Source organism: Balaenoptera borealis, assembly GCF_965194805.1.
Source record: "Balaenoptera borealis genome assembly, chromosome: 11".
NCBI classification, from domain to species: domain Eukaryota; kingdom Metazoa; phylum Chordata; class Mammalia; order Artiodactyla; family Balaenopteridae; genus Balaenoptera; species Balaenoptera borealis.
This window is the reverse complement of record NC_138868.1, coordinates 53,693,047-53,711,011: the sequence shown is the minus strand read 5'-3', so window position 1 is coordinate 53,711,011 and position 17,965 is coordinate 53,693,047. Positions and strand designations below refer to the sequence as shown.

General features: G+C 40.1%; 1 protein-coding gene across 22 annotated transcripts in view; it reads left to right on the top strand.

Moving 5' to 3' along the window:
• XRRA1 (X-ray radiation resistance associated 1) overlaps nucleotides 1-17,965 on the top strand; it is an 85,844-nt gene that overhangs the window by 17,358 nt on the left and 50,521 nt on the right. For 6 of the 22 annotated variants that reach the window (XM_082343155.1, XM_082343156.1, XM_082343153.1 and 3 more), the window contains 2 exons: nucleotides 1,165-1,262; nucleotides 6,783-6,916. The exons of 8 other annotated variants lie outside the window; for them this stretch is intronic. Coding sequence is in view for 12 of the 14 variants with exons in the window: in XM_082343156.1 (XP_082199282.1) it covers nucleotides 1,165-1,262; nucleotides 6,783-6,916 (232 nt within the window). In the remaining 2 variants the exon portion in view is untranslated. Of the gene's footprint in view, nucleotides 1-1,164; nucleotides 1,274-6,782; nucleotides 6,917-17,965 lie in introns of all 22 variants that reach the window. 8 more of the 22 variants (XM_082343135.1, XM_082343151.1, XM_082343150.1 and 5 more) reach the window with 3 other exon arrangements.

The following is a 17,965-nucleotide window of genomic DNA, read 5'->3' as shown; positions in this document are numbered from 1 at the left end:
CAACGTCAGCAGTTCCTCTTCAGTGGACTCCTCACTGCAGTTCATGAGCAGTTCACATAGCTGTTCACGTAGCCATCCATGAGCCATTCTCTGTGGCCCCTAGCTCAGGTCCAAAACAATGAAACTCTCATTGGGTGGATGCAGGAGCCACTCTGGCTTAGACACCTTGTTCCCCATAGGATCAGGTAGCTGTTGTAACACTCCGTAGACATGGCTCCCAGAGTTCCTACAGAGGCCGTGTCCAGTTATAGGCATCACCACACACAGCGAAGCCCAAAGTTATGGTGCCCCCTTGAGATAGTTACAGTTCATTTACAGTTTCTCCTAGTCCAGATGTGGTTTACTAACCTGGGGTCATTTTACCACAGCAATATTGCCTAATAATACAGTGACCATACCGTTTGTTTCATGTTACCAAGGGAAGAAGGCTAGAAAGTTAACCCAAGGTCCAGTTCTCGAGCAGAAGGGGAAGAGTGTTCTTAACCTTTTATCCAGATAGTCTAGCGACTGTCACTAGGGGAATGGTTAACTAAAATAGGGTATGTCTATACAACAGAACATAATTCAGACATGATGCAGATCTATATGTTTTGACTTGGAACAATCTTTCAGTCATATTGTTAAGGGAAAAAAGCAAGTCACAGTACAACGTGTGTAGTATGATTCCCTTTTTGTAAAAAGAAGCTGTGTGTGTGTGTGTGTGTGTGTGTGTGTGTCAGTAGACACATGAGAAAAAGTCGGGTATTATACATGAAGCTTTGAATAGTTACCTCTAGGTGTTGAGATTAAAGGGAACTTTTATGTTTCTATGTTTTTTAAAGCTTTTTGGTGGGAATGTTTCACTTTTATAACCAGAAATAATAAAGATCATTTTTAAAATGGGCTTTGGAATTAGGCTTAGATTCAGTTCTTGGCCCTTCCACTTACCAGCAATTCTATTTCTAGCAAATCACTTAGCCTAGCTAAGCCTTGGTTTCTTCAGCAGTGGAATGGAAGTAGTAATCCCTATTTTTCAGGGTTTTTAGAGATTTAGTGTCCATGTATGTAAAGCTCTTTACACAGTGTCTGGCCTAACGCAGTGGGAACCGAGTACATGACCACTGTTAATATCTTTCTCTTACGTCCTTCACAAGCTACCGTTTCTCTCTTTCTCCTCCCCCTTAGAGGCATTTCACACATTTCCAGTCTTAAAGGAACTGGAGCTCGCATTTAATGGCATCAAAACAGTCTACGTGAAATATGGAGACTTTAAGTCCTTGGAAGTAAGTTGGAGGTAGGGAGTTTTTGGTGCCCACCTGTATCCCTGTAAGGAATGGGTGTAAGGAGTCTACTGATTAAAATTGGTGGGAAGGGGCTCTCTGGGCCTTTATAGCCACCTTGCTTCAGGGTGTTCCTCTGGGGAGGGTGGTTGAGTTGGTGGTGGTGGCCAGTGGGTGAGAATATATTATACTTAATGGCCACAGGGCATGGTCTTGGAAAATAAATGCCAAAGGTCATGTCCAAAGGAGTCTGTGCAGAGGAGTGGTTTTGAATAGAGTACTATAGGAAGGAGAATTTGAGGGGAGATCTGGATCCAGTGGGGGTTGAGCCATGGAGGTTAAGTGCTAGGCACAGCAAATTGGACCTGCTGAACTAGAGGCGTTATGGACCGATTCCAGAGACCCATCCTGGTATGAGTGAGCCAGATTGGTTCTAATGAGCTCGGATAAGGTTATGGGCCATAGGCCCAGGGATGAGTGTGAAATAAAGTAGAGCTGCTATAAGTTCTATAGCAGACTCTTGACATTTTTACATCCACAGCTGTTTTGTATTCACAAATACAAAAAACTTTGTTTGCACTCTTGGCTTTCTCCTAAATTAAATTTCCCATCGTCACGCATTTTCTATACATGTTCTCATACTTCAAGTTAATCACCTCTTCAACATCCATGAAAACTTTAAGACCATTTTTCGCAAAGAAACAAAGCTTTTGTCACCACCCGAGAGTCTGCATACGTGGAGAGTAGAGAACAGTAGAGCTGGCTTGAGGTGTGGGGCGGGCATCTGGCCAGGCTCACTCACTGAGTAATGGGCTCTTCCCCAGATGTTGGCTTTCTAGAAGAGCTTCAGAGTCACACCTCAGCAAAATGTCTGCATGTCATGAGCCTTGGGGTTTACCCCAAAGAGCTGGTAATTTAAATTATTTAATCTACAAACATCAAGAGTTGGCCATTCTTCATAAAAACCTCATTTAACCTGGTCTGGCCAGGGAGAGACCTTCCACAACACTGAACTTTTAAGAGTTGATGCCTTTTACATGCCAAAGTTTTAAGAAGTTTTAACCGCTTGGGATGGTGATCTTTCTAAAATGGATTATAAGTCCTTGCATTTTTAAAGCATGCTATACTGAATGTAATGGTACCTTTTCTCCGTGGTTTCCAGCCATATTGAGGATAACAGTGCTTTACTATGATTTCTGACAGGAGCGGCCCTCATGCTTATCCAGGAAGCAAAGCTCTTGAAAGTCCAATAATACAGGGAGAGGGAGAAAGTAAATTTACAACAACTGATGCAATTTTGTGCTAGGTTAAAAACATTTTATACCAGAGTTTATTATAGACAGTGGGAAACTGGTTCCAGATGCTCTAGAGATACAGGGAGCCACTTCCCTCACCTACAGGCCTGGGAGCTTATTATAAGCTTCCATTAATTTTTTTTAATTTATTTATTTATTTATTTATTTTAGTTGTGTTGGGTCTTCGTTTCTGTGCGAGGGCTTTCTCTAGTTGCGGCAAGCGGGGGCCACTCTTCATCGCGGTGGGCGGGTCTCTCACCATCGCGGCCTCTCTTGTTGCGGAGCACAGGCTCCAGACGCGCAGGCTCAGCAGTTGTGGCTCACGGGCCCACTTGCTCCGTGTCATGTGGGATCTTCCCAGACCAGGGCTCGAGCCCGCGTCCCCTGCATTGGCAGGCAGACTCTCAACCACTGCGCCACCAGGGAAGCCCATAAGCTTCCATTAATTTTTTATTTTGCTTTTTTAAAAAGTAGTTATTGAGCTTCTGTATATCATGCATTGTGCCAGGCATCCTACCTTCGTCACCCTTACCATTTCAAACCCCTACTTCAAGTGCCAGTGGGCCGCAGGGAGGGGACATGACTACAGGCTCTGACCCCACAGCTGACTTACTGGTTGATCATAATTGACTTTTGGGAGGCCCTACTTTATAGTTTGATAACAACTGATGAAGATTATTTATCCAGCAGACCAGCCCTACCCAAGGGAATTTATTTACATAAGAGAGCAGACCAAAGTCAAGATGCAGAACATAAATGAGAAGAGGAAATCTCCTGGCCAATCATTTGTTTCCATCTCTCTGTGGTTTGAAAGGGCTCTCTAAGGAAAAGGATAAACCTGTCAAATGTCCTGAATTTGCAGCTCATGGCAGTGAATACTTTGATGTGTAATAAAACTTGATGTGACTCAGCAGATGCAGAATCCAAGTTAGGAATCTTCTGTCCTTGTTTGCCAGAAAGGCTGTCACCCAGAGTAGAACTCTTCAGGAGTCAGTTTAGAAAAACAGCTTTGTCATGATTTGATTCTCTGCATACGGGCCTGAAAAAGTGTCAGCTGGAGCTCTGCCCTGAAAGTCAGGAGACCTCGTTTCTAGTCTTGGTCTGCCACTACTTTGCCATACCTCCTCAGCCAAATAACTTACCTCTCTGGAACTTAAGTTTCCCCCTCTGTAAATTCTGGGCCAGCTGTGAAATTCTGCGACCTGCAGCTCTAAGACTGTTCGTTTCTTTGAGCTGCCCTTAGTTCCATAGAAAGCAGATTTGGACCCGACATGAAATAGCCAAAGCAGCCAGAGCAAGGGTCAGCAAACTTTTTTGGTAGGAGGCCAGACGGTGAATATTCTAGACTTTGCGGTCCATACGGTCATAACTAGTCATAACTGTCATAACTAGTCCACTCTGCTGTTGTAGAAGGAAAGCAGTTGTAGATAATATGTAAGCAAAGGGGCAGGGCTGTGTTCCCATAAAACTTTATGATGCTGAAATTTGAATTTTACATAATTTTCATACAATGTTATTCTTTCTGTGTTTTTTTTCCTAACCATTTAAAAATGTACAAAGCATTCTTAGCTCACAGGCCGTACAAAAGAGGCAGCAGGCTGGATTTGGCTTACAGGCCTTTGTTGGCCAATTTCTGAGCTAGAACACTGATGGAACAGCTCAGTGTGGTTGGAATGGAGTGAGACACCATAGTGTGTGGCGATAGAGGAGCCTGGCGAGGTAACGGAAGAGAGACTGTAGAGAGCCTTAGAAGGACTTTGAATCTTATCCAATGGATAACAGGGATCCATTGAAGGATTTGGAACTGAGGAGTAACAGGGTCTGAACTGTATTTTAGAAAAACCACTGTGGCGTGGCTGCTGTATAAAGAATGGATTGGAAGGAACAAGTATGAGAGATATTAAGGAGGTAGAATCCATTGCTGACTGTCCGCATATGTGTATGAAGGAGACAGTGATCCCCATCTTTATCTATGTTTATCCAAGCCAGCTTTCCAGGTCTTCATCCTTGAAGGCTTCTCTCTCTGCCCCTGCCAAATGGGATCACCCGTTTGTGTGAACTCTCAAAACTTGGAATTTACTGATGGCAGCATGAACTCGGCATTCCTTTGGTGCTGGGCATCTTTCATGGCCTGTGCAGTCCTATCAAGCTCTCTGTATACCATGGACACTAGTCATACCCAAACCATTTGCAGTTCTCAGAATAAGCAAGGCTGCCTCCTGGCTTCTATACATGCCACTTGCTGTGCTGTATGTCTTTTTGCCCTTAACAATTTGGTGAATACCGACTAGTCTCTGAGGACAGCTTAAGCATCACCTGCTCTGTGAAGCCCGTCTGGACCCCCTGGTAGAGCTCAAACATCTATCCCAGCAGCATTGCTACTTAACAGACACATATATGTATCTAGCTGCCCAACTAGGCTGTGAGCTCACACAGGGCAGGGACTGGTTCAAAGTAAGCCTTCAGTATAGGGGCCTTGAATGAAGGGATTGTGATGACCATGACAGCCAACATTAAGCATTTACTGTGCACTAGGCTTCATGCTAAAGGCTTTACCTACATAATTCCTCATAAAAATCCATTATTATTTCTACTTTATAGATAAGGAAGCTCGGTTAAGTATTGATAATTTGCCCAAGATCACACAATTAGCCAGGATTTAAACCCAGGTCTACAGAGCCTGTCAATTAAGTACAGTGGAGTACCAAACCCAGTCCTCCTCCAGCAATGACCTGCAGTCATTTGTGTATGTGTGACTGACTGTGTTTCACTGAAGTGGCGGACCAGAAACCTTGTCCCTGCACCAGTGGAATAAGATGCGGAAACTGGCCCCATTCAGTAGGCGTCTATGGGTGTGTGTTGGTGGAGGTATTACCGAGTACTGCTTGCCACACAGCAGGCCAGTAAATTGAGAGATGAGGTGTTGGGGCAAGGAATAGCGACTTTATTTGGAAAGCCAGCAGACCAAGAAGATGGTGGACTAGTGTCCCAAAAAACCATCTTACCTGAGTTAGAATTCAGGCTTCTTTTATACTAAAAGAGGAAGGAGTAAAGTCTAACATTTCCTGGTTCTGGTCAGCCTCCGGAGGGGATGTGTTAATTTCTTCCTTCCTGCAGTCATTCACAGGTGGGCCTGGTCAGGATGTTTTCCGTGAGATAAAGGTATTTTAGCTTAATGCTCATTACCTGGGAGACAGGGTTCCCAGAGATGGGCCATTACGTATAATTTAAGCTTATAGGCAACATTCCTTTAGTGATTAACTTGTAATAGAGTACAAAGTTTCTTCCCTATTACAGAGGGAGAGGGAAGGGAGCAGACTTGTACATAAGAGCTAAAGTGAGTGTCCAGAGAGGCTCTTCTAGAAGAGGGAGACCAGAGACTGGGGTGATATAATTTATCACAATTGCCTTTGTCTTTGCAGAGAGAAACTCAGTTTCCTGACTGGTCTCCTAACTCAAGTCAACTATCTCATGAATCTAGGTGGCTAGTTAGAAGGTGCTTTATGATGAGGTGTCAGTTTGGGTCATTGTCCTCATAAGCCAGTTCATTTCAGCCGGTTTTTTAATGTGCACCTACTATGTGCCAGGTGCTATGCTAGATTATAAGGATACATCGATACAGTGACAAGGTGCTTCACCTCAGAGAGTTTATAGCCTAGTCCACCACTGTGTGCCAGGACCTGCTCAGCACATCCATGTACCAGTACCCTATTCCTCAGGCTTATATCCAGTTATCACAGTTACCTGGCTGACTGTGAGAAATAACCTCAGAACAGTCTAGATAAAGCATCCAAAGTCAGAGGAGGGAGAGATTCCATGTGGCTGGGGAATTAAGAAAGGTTTTATAAGGAGGCAGCTTTTGAGCTGGCCTTTTAGGGCTTGGATTCAGATACATGGAGAAAGGGCATTCCTGAGTGAAAAGCTCAAGCAAAGATCTCTAGGTGGGGTGCGGCAAGGAATGGGGAGCGGTCACTTTGGCCAGTACCACGGGGTAAACAAAGGCTTGCAGTGTGGGGGCTGAGGCTGGCAAATAGGTTGGACATAGTAGAATGACTCTAGTAGACCTTGAAAGTTCATCCTGAGAGTCAGGAGGGTTTTAGCCTGTGGGCGATGGGCCCTCCTGGAAGGTTTAAAAAAAAAAAAAAAGTAGCCAGCTCCCACCTCCTGTATGAGCATCATTGTCACGAGTAGTGCTTCTGTTTCCCCATCTTATATCTTTGCGCCATAGTTCCTGGACCTTTCCTTCAACAACCTGACTGCGGAGGCCATCTGTGATCTGGGGATTCTGCCACACCTCCGTGTCCTGCTCCTCACAGGCAATGGGCTCACCTCCCTGCCACCCAATTTGGCTGTCGCAGAGCAGTAAGTTCTACATCCCAGAGTCTGTCCCATGTGTTTCCCTCCTGAGCCTTTGTCTGGGTACATGTGTCCAAAGAAATAGTCCAAAGCAGCTCAAAAGGTCTGTAAGGACAGGCTCTGAGTGCTCAAAGCAGGTAGAATGCCACCTACTGAAGCTCCCAGAAAAGGCACTGGTGGGAACAGAGCCCCAGAGGTTCGGGAGGCCTCAGCTGGGTGTCCCACACTCCTCTGTGCTATTAGGAGAGACGCCGGTGTCTGGAGAGTCACTTTCCCTCCCTCTGATTTGTCACTGGTAAGTTGTGGCTATTGCTCTTGCCAGACTATTCCCCTTCAGGAAACCTCTAAATAAGCTTTGCATATTCCCATTCTGCACATTTGCTGAGCCATGCCTTTTGGCCAGAATGTACTGGTCCTTCCTCGCTTAATAATAGCGATGAGTCTGTCATACAGAGTGAAGTAAGTCAGAAAGAGAAAAACAAATACTGTATGCTAACACATATGTATGGAATCTAAAAAAAAAAAAAAAATGGTTCTGAAGAACCTAGGGGCAGGACAAGAATAAAGACACAGACGTAGAGAATGGACTTGAGGACACGGGGAGGGGGAAGGGTAAGCTGGGATGAAGAGAGAGAGTGGCATGGACATGTATAACAAAATATAAAATACCAAATATAAAATAGATAGCTAGTGGGAAGCAGCCACATAGCACAGGGAGATCAGCTCAGTGCTTTGTGTCCACCTAGAGGGGTGGGGTAGGGAGGGTGAGAGGGAGACGCAAGAGGGAAGAGATATGGGGATGTATGTATATGCATAGCTGATTCACTTTGTTATACAGCAGAAACTGACACAACATTGTAAAGCAATTATACTCCAGTAAAGATGTAAACAAAAACAAATAAGATATAAGTATATAATGTACAGCACAGAGAAAATAGCCAATATTGTATAATAACTTTATGTGGAGTATAATTTATAAAAATATCAAATCACTGTGTTGTACACCTGAAATTAATACAATATTGTAACTACACTAAAAATTAGTATTAAAAAAAATAATAACGATACGTGTGTAATGCTTACTATGTGTCAGACACTCTTCTGTCAAACTAAACATATACTAACTCATTTAATCCTCACAACCCTATGAGGTAAGTGCCCTATTATTATCCCCATTTTATAGATGAGGAAATTGAGGCATAGATAGGTTACATAACTCAACCTGAGTTACAAAGCTAATAAGTGGCAGAGCCAGAATTTGAACCAAGTCCGTCTGACTCCAGAGACCCTGCTTACGACCATTACATTCTCTTCTTATGTAGATTCTGTACATATTCCGAGGGCTATCTCAGACTGTCCTCTTTTCCCTATGAGAAGCCTTCCTATATTAACCATTTTTAAGTGTACAGTTCAGTGACATTAAGTACATTCACATTGTTGTGCAACCACCACCATCATCCTGCTCCAAAACTCTGTTCATCTTGCAAAACTTCCATCAACTTTGACTGATGGTTATGAGCCTTTTAAGAAGAACACCAGAGAAGCAAGAAGAACTACAATCCTGCAGCCTGTGGAACAAAAACCACATTCACAGAAAGATAGACAAGATGAAAAGGCAGAGGGCTATGTACCAGATGAAGGAACAAGATAAAACCCCAGAAAAACAACTAAATGAGGTGGAGATAGGCAACCTTCCAGAAAAAGAATTCAGAATAATGATAGTGAAGATGATCCAGGACCTCGGAAAAAGAATGGAGGCGAAGATCGAGAAGATGTAAGGAATGTTTAACAAAGACCTAGAAGAATTACAGAACAAACAAACAGAGATGAACATTACAATAAGTGAAATGAAAACTACACTAGAAGGAATCAATAGCAGAATAACAGACAGAAGAACAGATAAGTGACCTGGAAGACAGAATGGTGGAATTCACTGCTGCAGAGCAGAATAAAGAAAAAAGAATGAAAAGAAATGAAGACAGCCTAAGAGACCTCTGGGACAACATTAAACGCAACAACATTCACATTATAGGAATCTCAGAAGGAGAAGAGAGAGAGAAAGGACCAGAGAAAATATTTGAGGAGATTATAGTCGGAAACTTCCCTAACATGGGAAACGAAATAGCCACCCAAATCCAGGAAGTGCAGCGAGTACCATACAGGATAAACCCAAGGAGAAACACACCGAGACACATAGTAATCAAAGTGGCAAAAATTAAAGACAAAGAAAAATTATTGAAAGCAGCAAGGGAAAAACGACAAATAACATACAAGGGAACTCCCATAAGGTTAACAGCTGATTTCTCAGCAGAAACTCTAGAAGCCAGAAGGGAGTGGCATGATATACTTAAAGTGATGAAAGGCCAGAACCTACAATCAAGATTACTCTACCCGGCAAGGATCTCATTCAGATTTGATGGAGAAATCAAAAGCTTTACAGACAAGCAAAAGCTAAGAGAATTCAGCACCACCAAACCAGCTCTACAACAAATGCTAAAGGAACTTCTGTAAGTGGGAAACACAAGAGAAGAAAAGGACCTACAAAAACAAACCCAGTAGATAGCCTCAACCACCAGAGGGCAGACTACAGAAGCAAGAAAAACTATAATCCTGCAGCCTGTGGACCAAAAACCACAGTTACAGAAAGATAGAGAAGATGAAAAGGCAGAGGGCTATGTACCAGATGAAGGAACAAGAAAAAACCCCAGAAAAACAACTAAATGAAGTGGACATAGGCAACCTTCCAGAAAAAGAATTCAGAATAATGATAGTGAAGATGATCCAGGACCTCGGAATAAGAATGGAGGCAAAGATTGAGAAGATGCAAGAAATGATTAACAAAGACCTAGAAGAATTAAAGAACAAACAAACAGAGATGACCAATACAATAACTGAAATGAAAACTACACTAGAAGGAATCAATAGCAGAATAACTGAGGCAGAAGAACGGATAAGTGACCTGGAAGACAGAATGGTGGAATTCACTGCTGCGGAACAGACTCAAGAAAAAAGAATGAAAAGAAATGAAGACAGCCTAAGAGACCTCTGGGACAACATTAAACGCAACAACATTCGCATTATAGGGGTCCCAGAAGGAGAAGAGAGAGAGAAAGGACCAGAGAAAATATTTGAAGAGATTATAGTCGAAAACTTCCCTAACATGGGAAAGGAAATAGCCACCCAAGTCCAAGAAGCGCAGAGAGTCCCATACAGAATAAACCCAAGGAGAAACACGGCGAGACACATAGTAATCAAAGTGGCAAAAATTAAAGACAAAGAAAAATTATTGAAAGCAGCAAGGGAAAAACGACAAATAACATACAAGGGAACTCCCATAAGGTTAACAGCTGATTTCTCAGCAGAAACTCTGCAAGCCAGAAGGGAGTGGCATGATATACTTAAAGTGATGAAAGGGAAGAACCTACAACCAAGATTACTCTACCCGGCAAGGATCTCATTTAGATTTGATGGAGAAATCAAAAGCTTTACAGACAAGCAAAAGCTAAGAGAATTCAGCACCACCAAACCAGCTCTACAACAAATGCTAAAGGAACTTCTCTAAGTGGGAAACACAAGAGAAGAAAAGAACCTACAAAAACAAACCCAAAACAATTAAGAAAATGGTCATAGGAACATACATATCGATAATTACCTTAAACGTGAATGGATTAAATGCCCCAACCAAAAGACATAGACTGGCTGAATGGATACAAAAACAAGACCCATATATATGTTGTCTACAAGAGACCCACTTTAGACCTAGGGACACATACAGACTGAAAGTGAGGGGATGGAAAAAGATATTCCATGCAAATGGAAATCAAAAGAAAGCTGGAGTAGCTATACTCATATCAGATAAAATAGACTTTAAAATAAAGAATGTTACAAGAGACAAGGAAGGACACTACATAATGATCCAGGGATCAATCCAAGAAGAAGATATAACAATTATAAATATATATGCACCCAACATAGGAGCACCTCAATACATAAGGCAACTGCTAACAGCTATAAAAGAGGAAATCGACAGTAACACAATAATAGTGGGGGACTTTAACACCTCACTTACACCAATGGACAGATCATCCAAAATGAAAATAAATAAGGAAACAGAAGCTTTAAATGACACAATAGACCAGATAGATTTAATTGATATATATAGGACATTCCATCCAAAAACAGATTACACGTTCTTCTCAAGTGTGCATGGAACATTCTCCAGGATAGATCACATCTTGGGTCACAAATCAAGCCTCAGTAAATTTAAGAAAATTGAAATCATATCAAGCATCTTTTCTGACCACAACGCTATGAGATTAGAAATGAATTACAAGGAAAAAAACGTAAAAAGGACAAACACATGGAGGCTAAACAATACGTTACTAAATAACCAAGAGATCACTGAAGAAATCAAAGAGGAAATAAAAAAATACCTAGAGACAAATGACAATGAAAACATGACGACCCAAAACCTATGGGATGCAGCAAAAGCGGTTCTAAGAGGGAAGTTTATAGCTATACAAGCCTACCTCAAGAAACAAGAAAAATCTCAAGTAAACAATCTAACCTTACACCTAAAGAAACTAGAGAAAGAAGAACAAACAAAACCCAAAGTTAGCAGAAGGAAAGAAATCATAAAGATCAAAGCAGAAATAAATGAAATAGAAACAAAGAAAACAATAGCAAAGATCAATAAAACTAAAAGTTGGTTCTTTGAGAAGATAAACAAAATTGATAAGCCATTAGCCAGACTCATCAAGAAAAAGAGGGAGAGGACTCAAATCAATAAAATCAGAAATGAAAAAGGAGAAGTTACAACAGACACCGCAGAAATACAAAGCATCCTAAGAGACTACTACAAGCAACTTTATGCCAATAAAATGGACAACCTGGAAGAAATGGACAAATTCTTAGAAAGGTATAACCTTCCAAGACTGAATCAGGAAGAAACAGAAAATATGAACAGACCAGTCACAAGTAATGAAATTGAAACTGTGATTAAAAATCTTCCAACAAACAAAAGTCCAGGACCAGATGGCTTCCCAGGTGAATTCTATCAAACATTTAGAGAAGAGCTAACACCCATCCTTCTCAAACTCTTCCAAAAAATTGCAGAGGAAGGAACACTCCCAAACTCATTCTATGAGGCCACCATCACCCTGATACCAAAACCAGACAAAGACACTACAAAAAAAGAAAATTACAGACCAATATCACTGATGAATATAGATGCAAAAATCCTCAACAAAATACTAGCAAACAGAATCCAACAACACATTAAAAGGATCATACACCACGATCAAGTGGGATTTATCCCAGGGATGCAAGGATTCTTCAATATACGCAAATCAATCAATGTGATACACCATATTAACAAATTGAAGAATAAAAACCATATGATCATCTCAATAGATGCAGAAAAAGCTTTTGACAAAATTCAACACCCATTTCTGATAAAAACTCTCCAGAAAGTGGGCCTAGAGGGAACCTACCTCAACATAATAAAGGCCATATATGACAAACCCACAGCAAACATCGTTCTCAATGGTGAAAAACTGAAAGCATTTCCTCTAAGATCAGGAACGAGACAAGGATGTCCACTCTCACCACTATTATTCAACATAGTTCTGGAAGTCCTAGCCACGGCAATCAGAGAAGAAAAAGAAATAAAAGGAATACAAATTGGAAAAGAAGAAGTAAAACTGTCACTGTTTGCGGATGACATGATACTATATATAGAGAATCCTAAAACTGCCACCAGAAAACTGCTAGAGCTAATTAATGAATATGGTAAAGTTGCAGGATACAAAATTAATGCACAGAAATCTCTTGCATTCCTATACACTAATGATGAAAAATCTGAAAGAGAAATTATGGAAACACTGCCATTTACCATTGCAACAAAAAGAATAAAATACCTAGGAATAAACCTACCTAGGGAGACAAAAGACCTGTATGCAGGAAACTATAAGACACTGATGAAAGAAATTAAAGATGATACCAACAGATGGAGAGATATACCATGTTCTTGGATTGGAAGAATCAACATTGTGAAAATGAGTATACTACCCAAAGCAATCTACAGATTCAATGCAATCCCTATCAAATTACCAATGGCATTTTTTACGGAGCTAGAACAAATCATCTTAAAATTTGTATGGAGACACAAAAGACCCCGAATAGCCAAAGCAGTCTTGAGGCAAAAAAATGGAGCTGGATGAATCAGACTCCCAGACTTCAGACTATACTACAAAGCTACAGTAATCAAGACAATATGGTACTGGCACAAAACCAGAAAGATAGATCAATGGAACAAGATAGAAAGCCCAGAGATTAACCCACACACCTATGGTCAACTAATCTATGACAAAGGAGGCAAAGATATACAATGGAGAAAAGACAGTCTCTTCAATAAGTGGTGCTGGGAAAACTGGACAGCTACATGTAAAAGAATGAAATTAGAATACTCCCTAACACCATACACAAAAATAAACTCAAAATGGATTAGGGACCTAAATATAAGACTGGACACTATAAAACTCTTAGAGGAAAACATAGGAAGAACACTCTTTGACATAAATCACAGCAAGATCTTTTTTGATCCACCTACTAGAGTAATGGAAATAAAAACAAAAATAAACAAGTGGGACCTATTGAAACTTCAAAGCTTTTGCACAGCAAAGGAAACCATAAACAAGACGAAAAGACAACCCTCACAATGGGAGAAAATATTTTCAAATGAATCAACGGACAAAGGATTAATCTCCAAAATATATAAACAGCTTATTCAGCTCAATATCAAAGAAACAAACACCCCAATCCAAAAATGGGCAGAAGACCTAAATAGACATTTCTCCAAAGAAGACATACAGACGGCCACGAAGCACATGAAAAGATGCTCAACATCACTAATTATTAGAGAAATACAAATCAAAACTACAATGAGGTATCACCTCACTCCTGTTAGAATGGGCATCATCAGAAAATCTACAAACAACAAATGCTGGAGAGGGTGTGGAGAAAAGGGAAACCTCTTGCACTGTTGGTGGGAATGTAAACTGATACAGCCACTATGGAGAACAATATGGAGGTTCCTTAAAAAACTAAAAATAGAATTACCATATGACCCAGCAATCCCACTACTGGGCATATACCCAGAGAAAACCGTAATTCAAAAAGACACATGCACCCGAATGTTCATTGCAGCACTATTTACAATAGCCAGGTCATGGAAGCAACCTAAATGCCCATCAACAGACGAATGGATAAAGAAGATGTGGTACATATATACAATGGAATATTACTCAGCCATAAAAAGGAACGAAATTGAGTCATTTGTTGAGACGTGGATGGATCTAGAGACTGTCATACAGAGTGAAGTAAGTCAGAAAGAGAAAAACAAATATCGTATATTAATGCATGTATGCGGAACCTAGAAAAATGGTACAGATGAGCCAGTTTGCAGGGCAGAAGTTGAGACACAGATGTAGAGAATGGACATATGGACACCAAGGGGGGAAAACTGCGGTGAGGTGGGGATGGTGGTGTGCTGAATTGGGTGATTGGGATTGACATGTATACACTGATGTGTATAAAACTGATGCCTAATAAGAACCTGCAGTATAAAAAAACAAACAAAACAACTAATACTAAACTTTCATTCGGTTATTTGTATGGAAATATGTTAATATAAATGTTTCAGACATTACATGAAATTTCTAAAAATCTTATATTTGTATTTGTATGGAAATATGTATGGAAATATGTTAATATAAATGTTTCAGACATTAAAAAAAAAAAAACCCAAAACAATTAAGAAAATGGTCATAGGAACATACATATCGATAATTACCTTAAACGTGAATGGATTAAATGCTCCAACCAAAAGACACAGGCTTGCTGAATGGATACAAAAACAAGACCCATATATATGCTGTCTAAAAGAGACCCACTTCAGACGTAGGGCCACATACAGACTGAAAGTGAGGGGATGGAAAAAGATATTCCATGCAAATGGAAATCAAAAGAAAGCTGGAGTAGCAATACTCATATCAGATAAAATAGACTTTAAAATAAAGACTGTTACAAGAGACAAGGAAGGACACTATATTATGATGAAGGGATCAATCCAAGAAGAAGATATAACAATTATAAATATATATGCACCCAACATAGGAGCACCTCAATACGTACGGCAACTGCTAACAGCTATAAAAGGAAATCGACAGTAACACAATAATAGTGGGGGACTTTAACACCTCACTTACACCAATGGACAGATCATCCAAAATGAAAATAAATAAGGAAACAAGCTTTAAATGACATAATAGACCAGATAGATTTAATTGATATTTCTGGACATTTCATCCAAAAACAGCAGATTACACTTTCTTCTCAAGTGCTCATGGAACATTCTCCAGGATAGATCACATCTTGGGTCACAAATCAAGCCTCAGTAAATTTAAGAAAATTGACATCATATCAAGCATCTTTTCTGACCACAACAATATGAGATTAGAAATGAATTACAGGGAAAAAAACATAAAAAACACAAACACATGGAGGCTAAACAATACGTCACTAAATAACCAGAGATCGCTGAAGAAATCAAAGAGGAAATCAAAAAATACCTAGAGACAAATGACAATGAAAACACGACGATCCAAAACCTATGGGATGCGGCAAAAGCAGTTCTAAGAGGGAAGTTTATAGCTATACAAGCATACCTCAAGAAACAAGAAAAATCTCAAATAGACAATCTAACCTTACACCTAAAGGAACTAGAGAAAGAAGAACAAACAAAACCCAAAGTTAGCAGAAGGAAAGAAATCATAAAGATCAAAGCAGAAATAAATGAAATAGAAACAAAGAAAACAATAGCAAAGATCAATAAAACTGAAAGCTGGTTCTTTGAGAAGATAAACAAAATTGATAAACCATTAGCCAGACTCATCAAGAAAAAGAGGGAGAGGACTCAAATCAATAAAATTAGAAATGAAAGAGGAGAAGTTACAACAGACACTGCAGAAATACAAAGCATCCTAAGAGACTACTACAAGCAACTCTATGCCAACAAAATGGACAACCTGGAAGAAATGGACAAATTCTTAGAAAGGTATAACCTTCCAAGACTGAACCAGGAAGAAGTAGAAAATATGAACAGACCAGTCACAAGTAATGAAATTGAAACTGTGATTAAAAATCTTCCAACAAACAAAAGTCCAGGACCAGATGGCTTCACAGGTGAATTCTATCAAACATTTAGAGAAGAGCTAACACCCATCCTTCTCAAACTCTTCCAAGAAATTGCAGAGGAAGGAACACTCCCAAACTCATTCTGTGAGGCCACGATCACCCTGATACCAAAACCAGACAAAGATACTACAAAAAAAGAAAATTACAGACCAATATCCCTGATGAATATAGATGCAAAAATCCTCAACAAAATACTAGCAAACAGAATCCAACAACACATTAAAAGGATCATACACCACGATCAAGTGGGATTTATCCCAGGGATGCAAGGATTCTTCAGTATACACAAATTAATCAATGTGATGCACCATATTAACAAACTGAAGAATAAAAACCATATGATCATCTCAATAGATGCAGAAAAAGCTTTTGATAAAATTCAACACCGATTTATGATAAAAACTCTCCAGAAAGTGGGCATAGAGAGAACCTACCTCCACATAATAAAGGCCATATATGACAAACCCACAGCAAACATCATTCTCAATGGTGAAAGGCTGAAAGCATTTCCTCTAAGATCAGGAACAAGACATGGATGTCCACTCTCACCACTATTATTCAACATAGTTTTGGAAGTCCTAGCCACGGCAATCAGAGAAGAAAAAGAAATAAAAGGAATACAAATTGGAAAAGAAGAAGTAAAACTGTCACTATTTGCAGATGACATGATACTATACATAGAGAATCCTAAAGATGCCACCAGAAAACTACTAGAGCTAATCAATGAATTTGGTAAAGTTGCAGGATACAAAATTAATGCACAGAAATCTCTTGCATTCCTATACACGAATGATGAAAAATCTGAAAGAGAAATTAAGGAAACACTGCCATTTACCATTGCAACAAAAAGAATAAAATACCTAGGAATAAACCTACCTAGGGAGACAAAAGACCTGTATGCAGACAACTATAAGGCACTGATGAAAGATATTAAAGATGATTTAAAAAAAAAGAAGAACACCAGATAATTCCCTGGATTCCAAACATATTCCTTTTTGCCCTCAAGGTATAGCAGCAGTCATACCTATTGTTGGTAATATCAGTCACCTAGCCAATGTAATAAACCCCTGTTTTCCTGCCTGTTGATTCAGTGGAATGAGGAGCCTAAGTGGCCACTAGTAAACTTAACTTCCCGTTAAGTGGAACTATTCTTGTGTCCCCTGTAAAAGTGTTCCTCCCTAGGAAACTAAGACCTCTAACTCAAGAGCTCAAAGCTGCAGAAATTACAAGCTGCAAGTGGATTGTTGTGTATAATTATAAGAGGAGCTGCTTTCATTTTCATTCATTCATTCCTAGGCCCTTATGCTCTGGTTGTGAGAAAAACAGCATCAGTCTTGGTTGCTAGTTTGTGTGACACTCCATTCTGTAAGTCCACACCCCAACCTCACAGTGGGTAGTCTGCTAGGTAGTGCAATAAATAAGTTGTCAAAAGACTATCTTGCCATTCTATTAGGTCAGCTACTTCTGCGTGATGGAGTACATGGTAAAAAATTAAACTCCATGTCTGTGAGCCCATTGTTGTACTTCTTTGCCATGAAATGTGTTCCATGGTTAGAAGCAATGTTATGTGCGCTACCAGAATAATGAATAAGACATTCTCGAAGTCCACAGATTGTGATGCTTGCAGAATATTGTGGTCAGGGATGGAAAATCCATATCTCAAATACATATTTATTTCAGTAAGAGAAAAATCACTGCTCCTTTTATGAAGGCAGGTGTGCACTGTAGTCATCCTGCTACTGGGTGACTGGCTAATCCTCCCAGAAATGGTGCCATGTTAGGGTTTCAGCATTGGCCTCT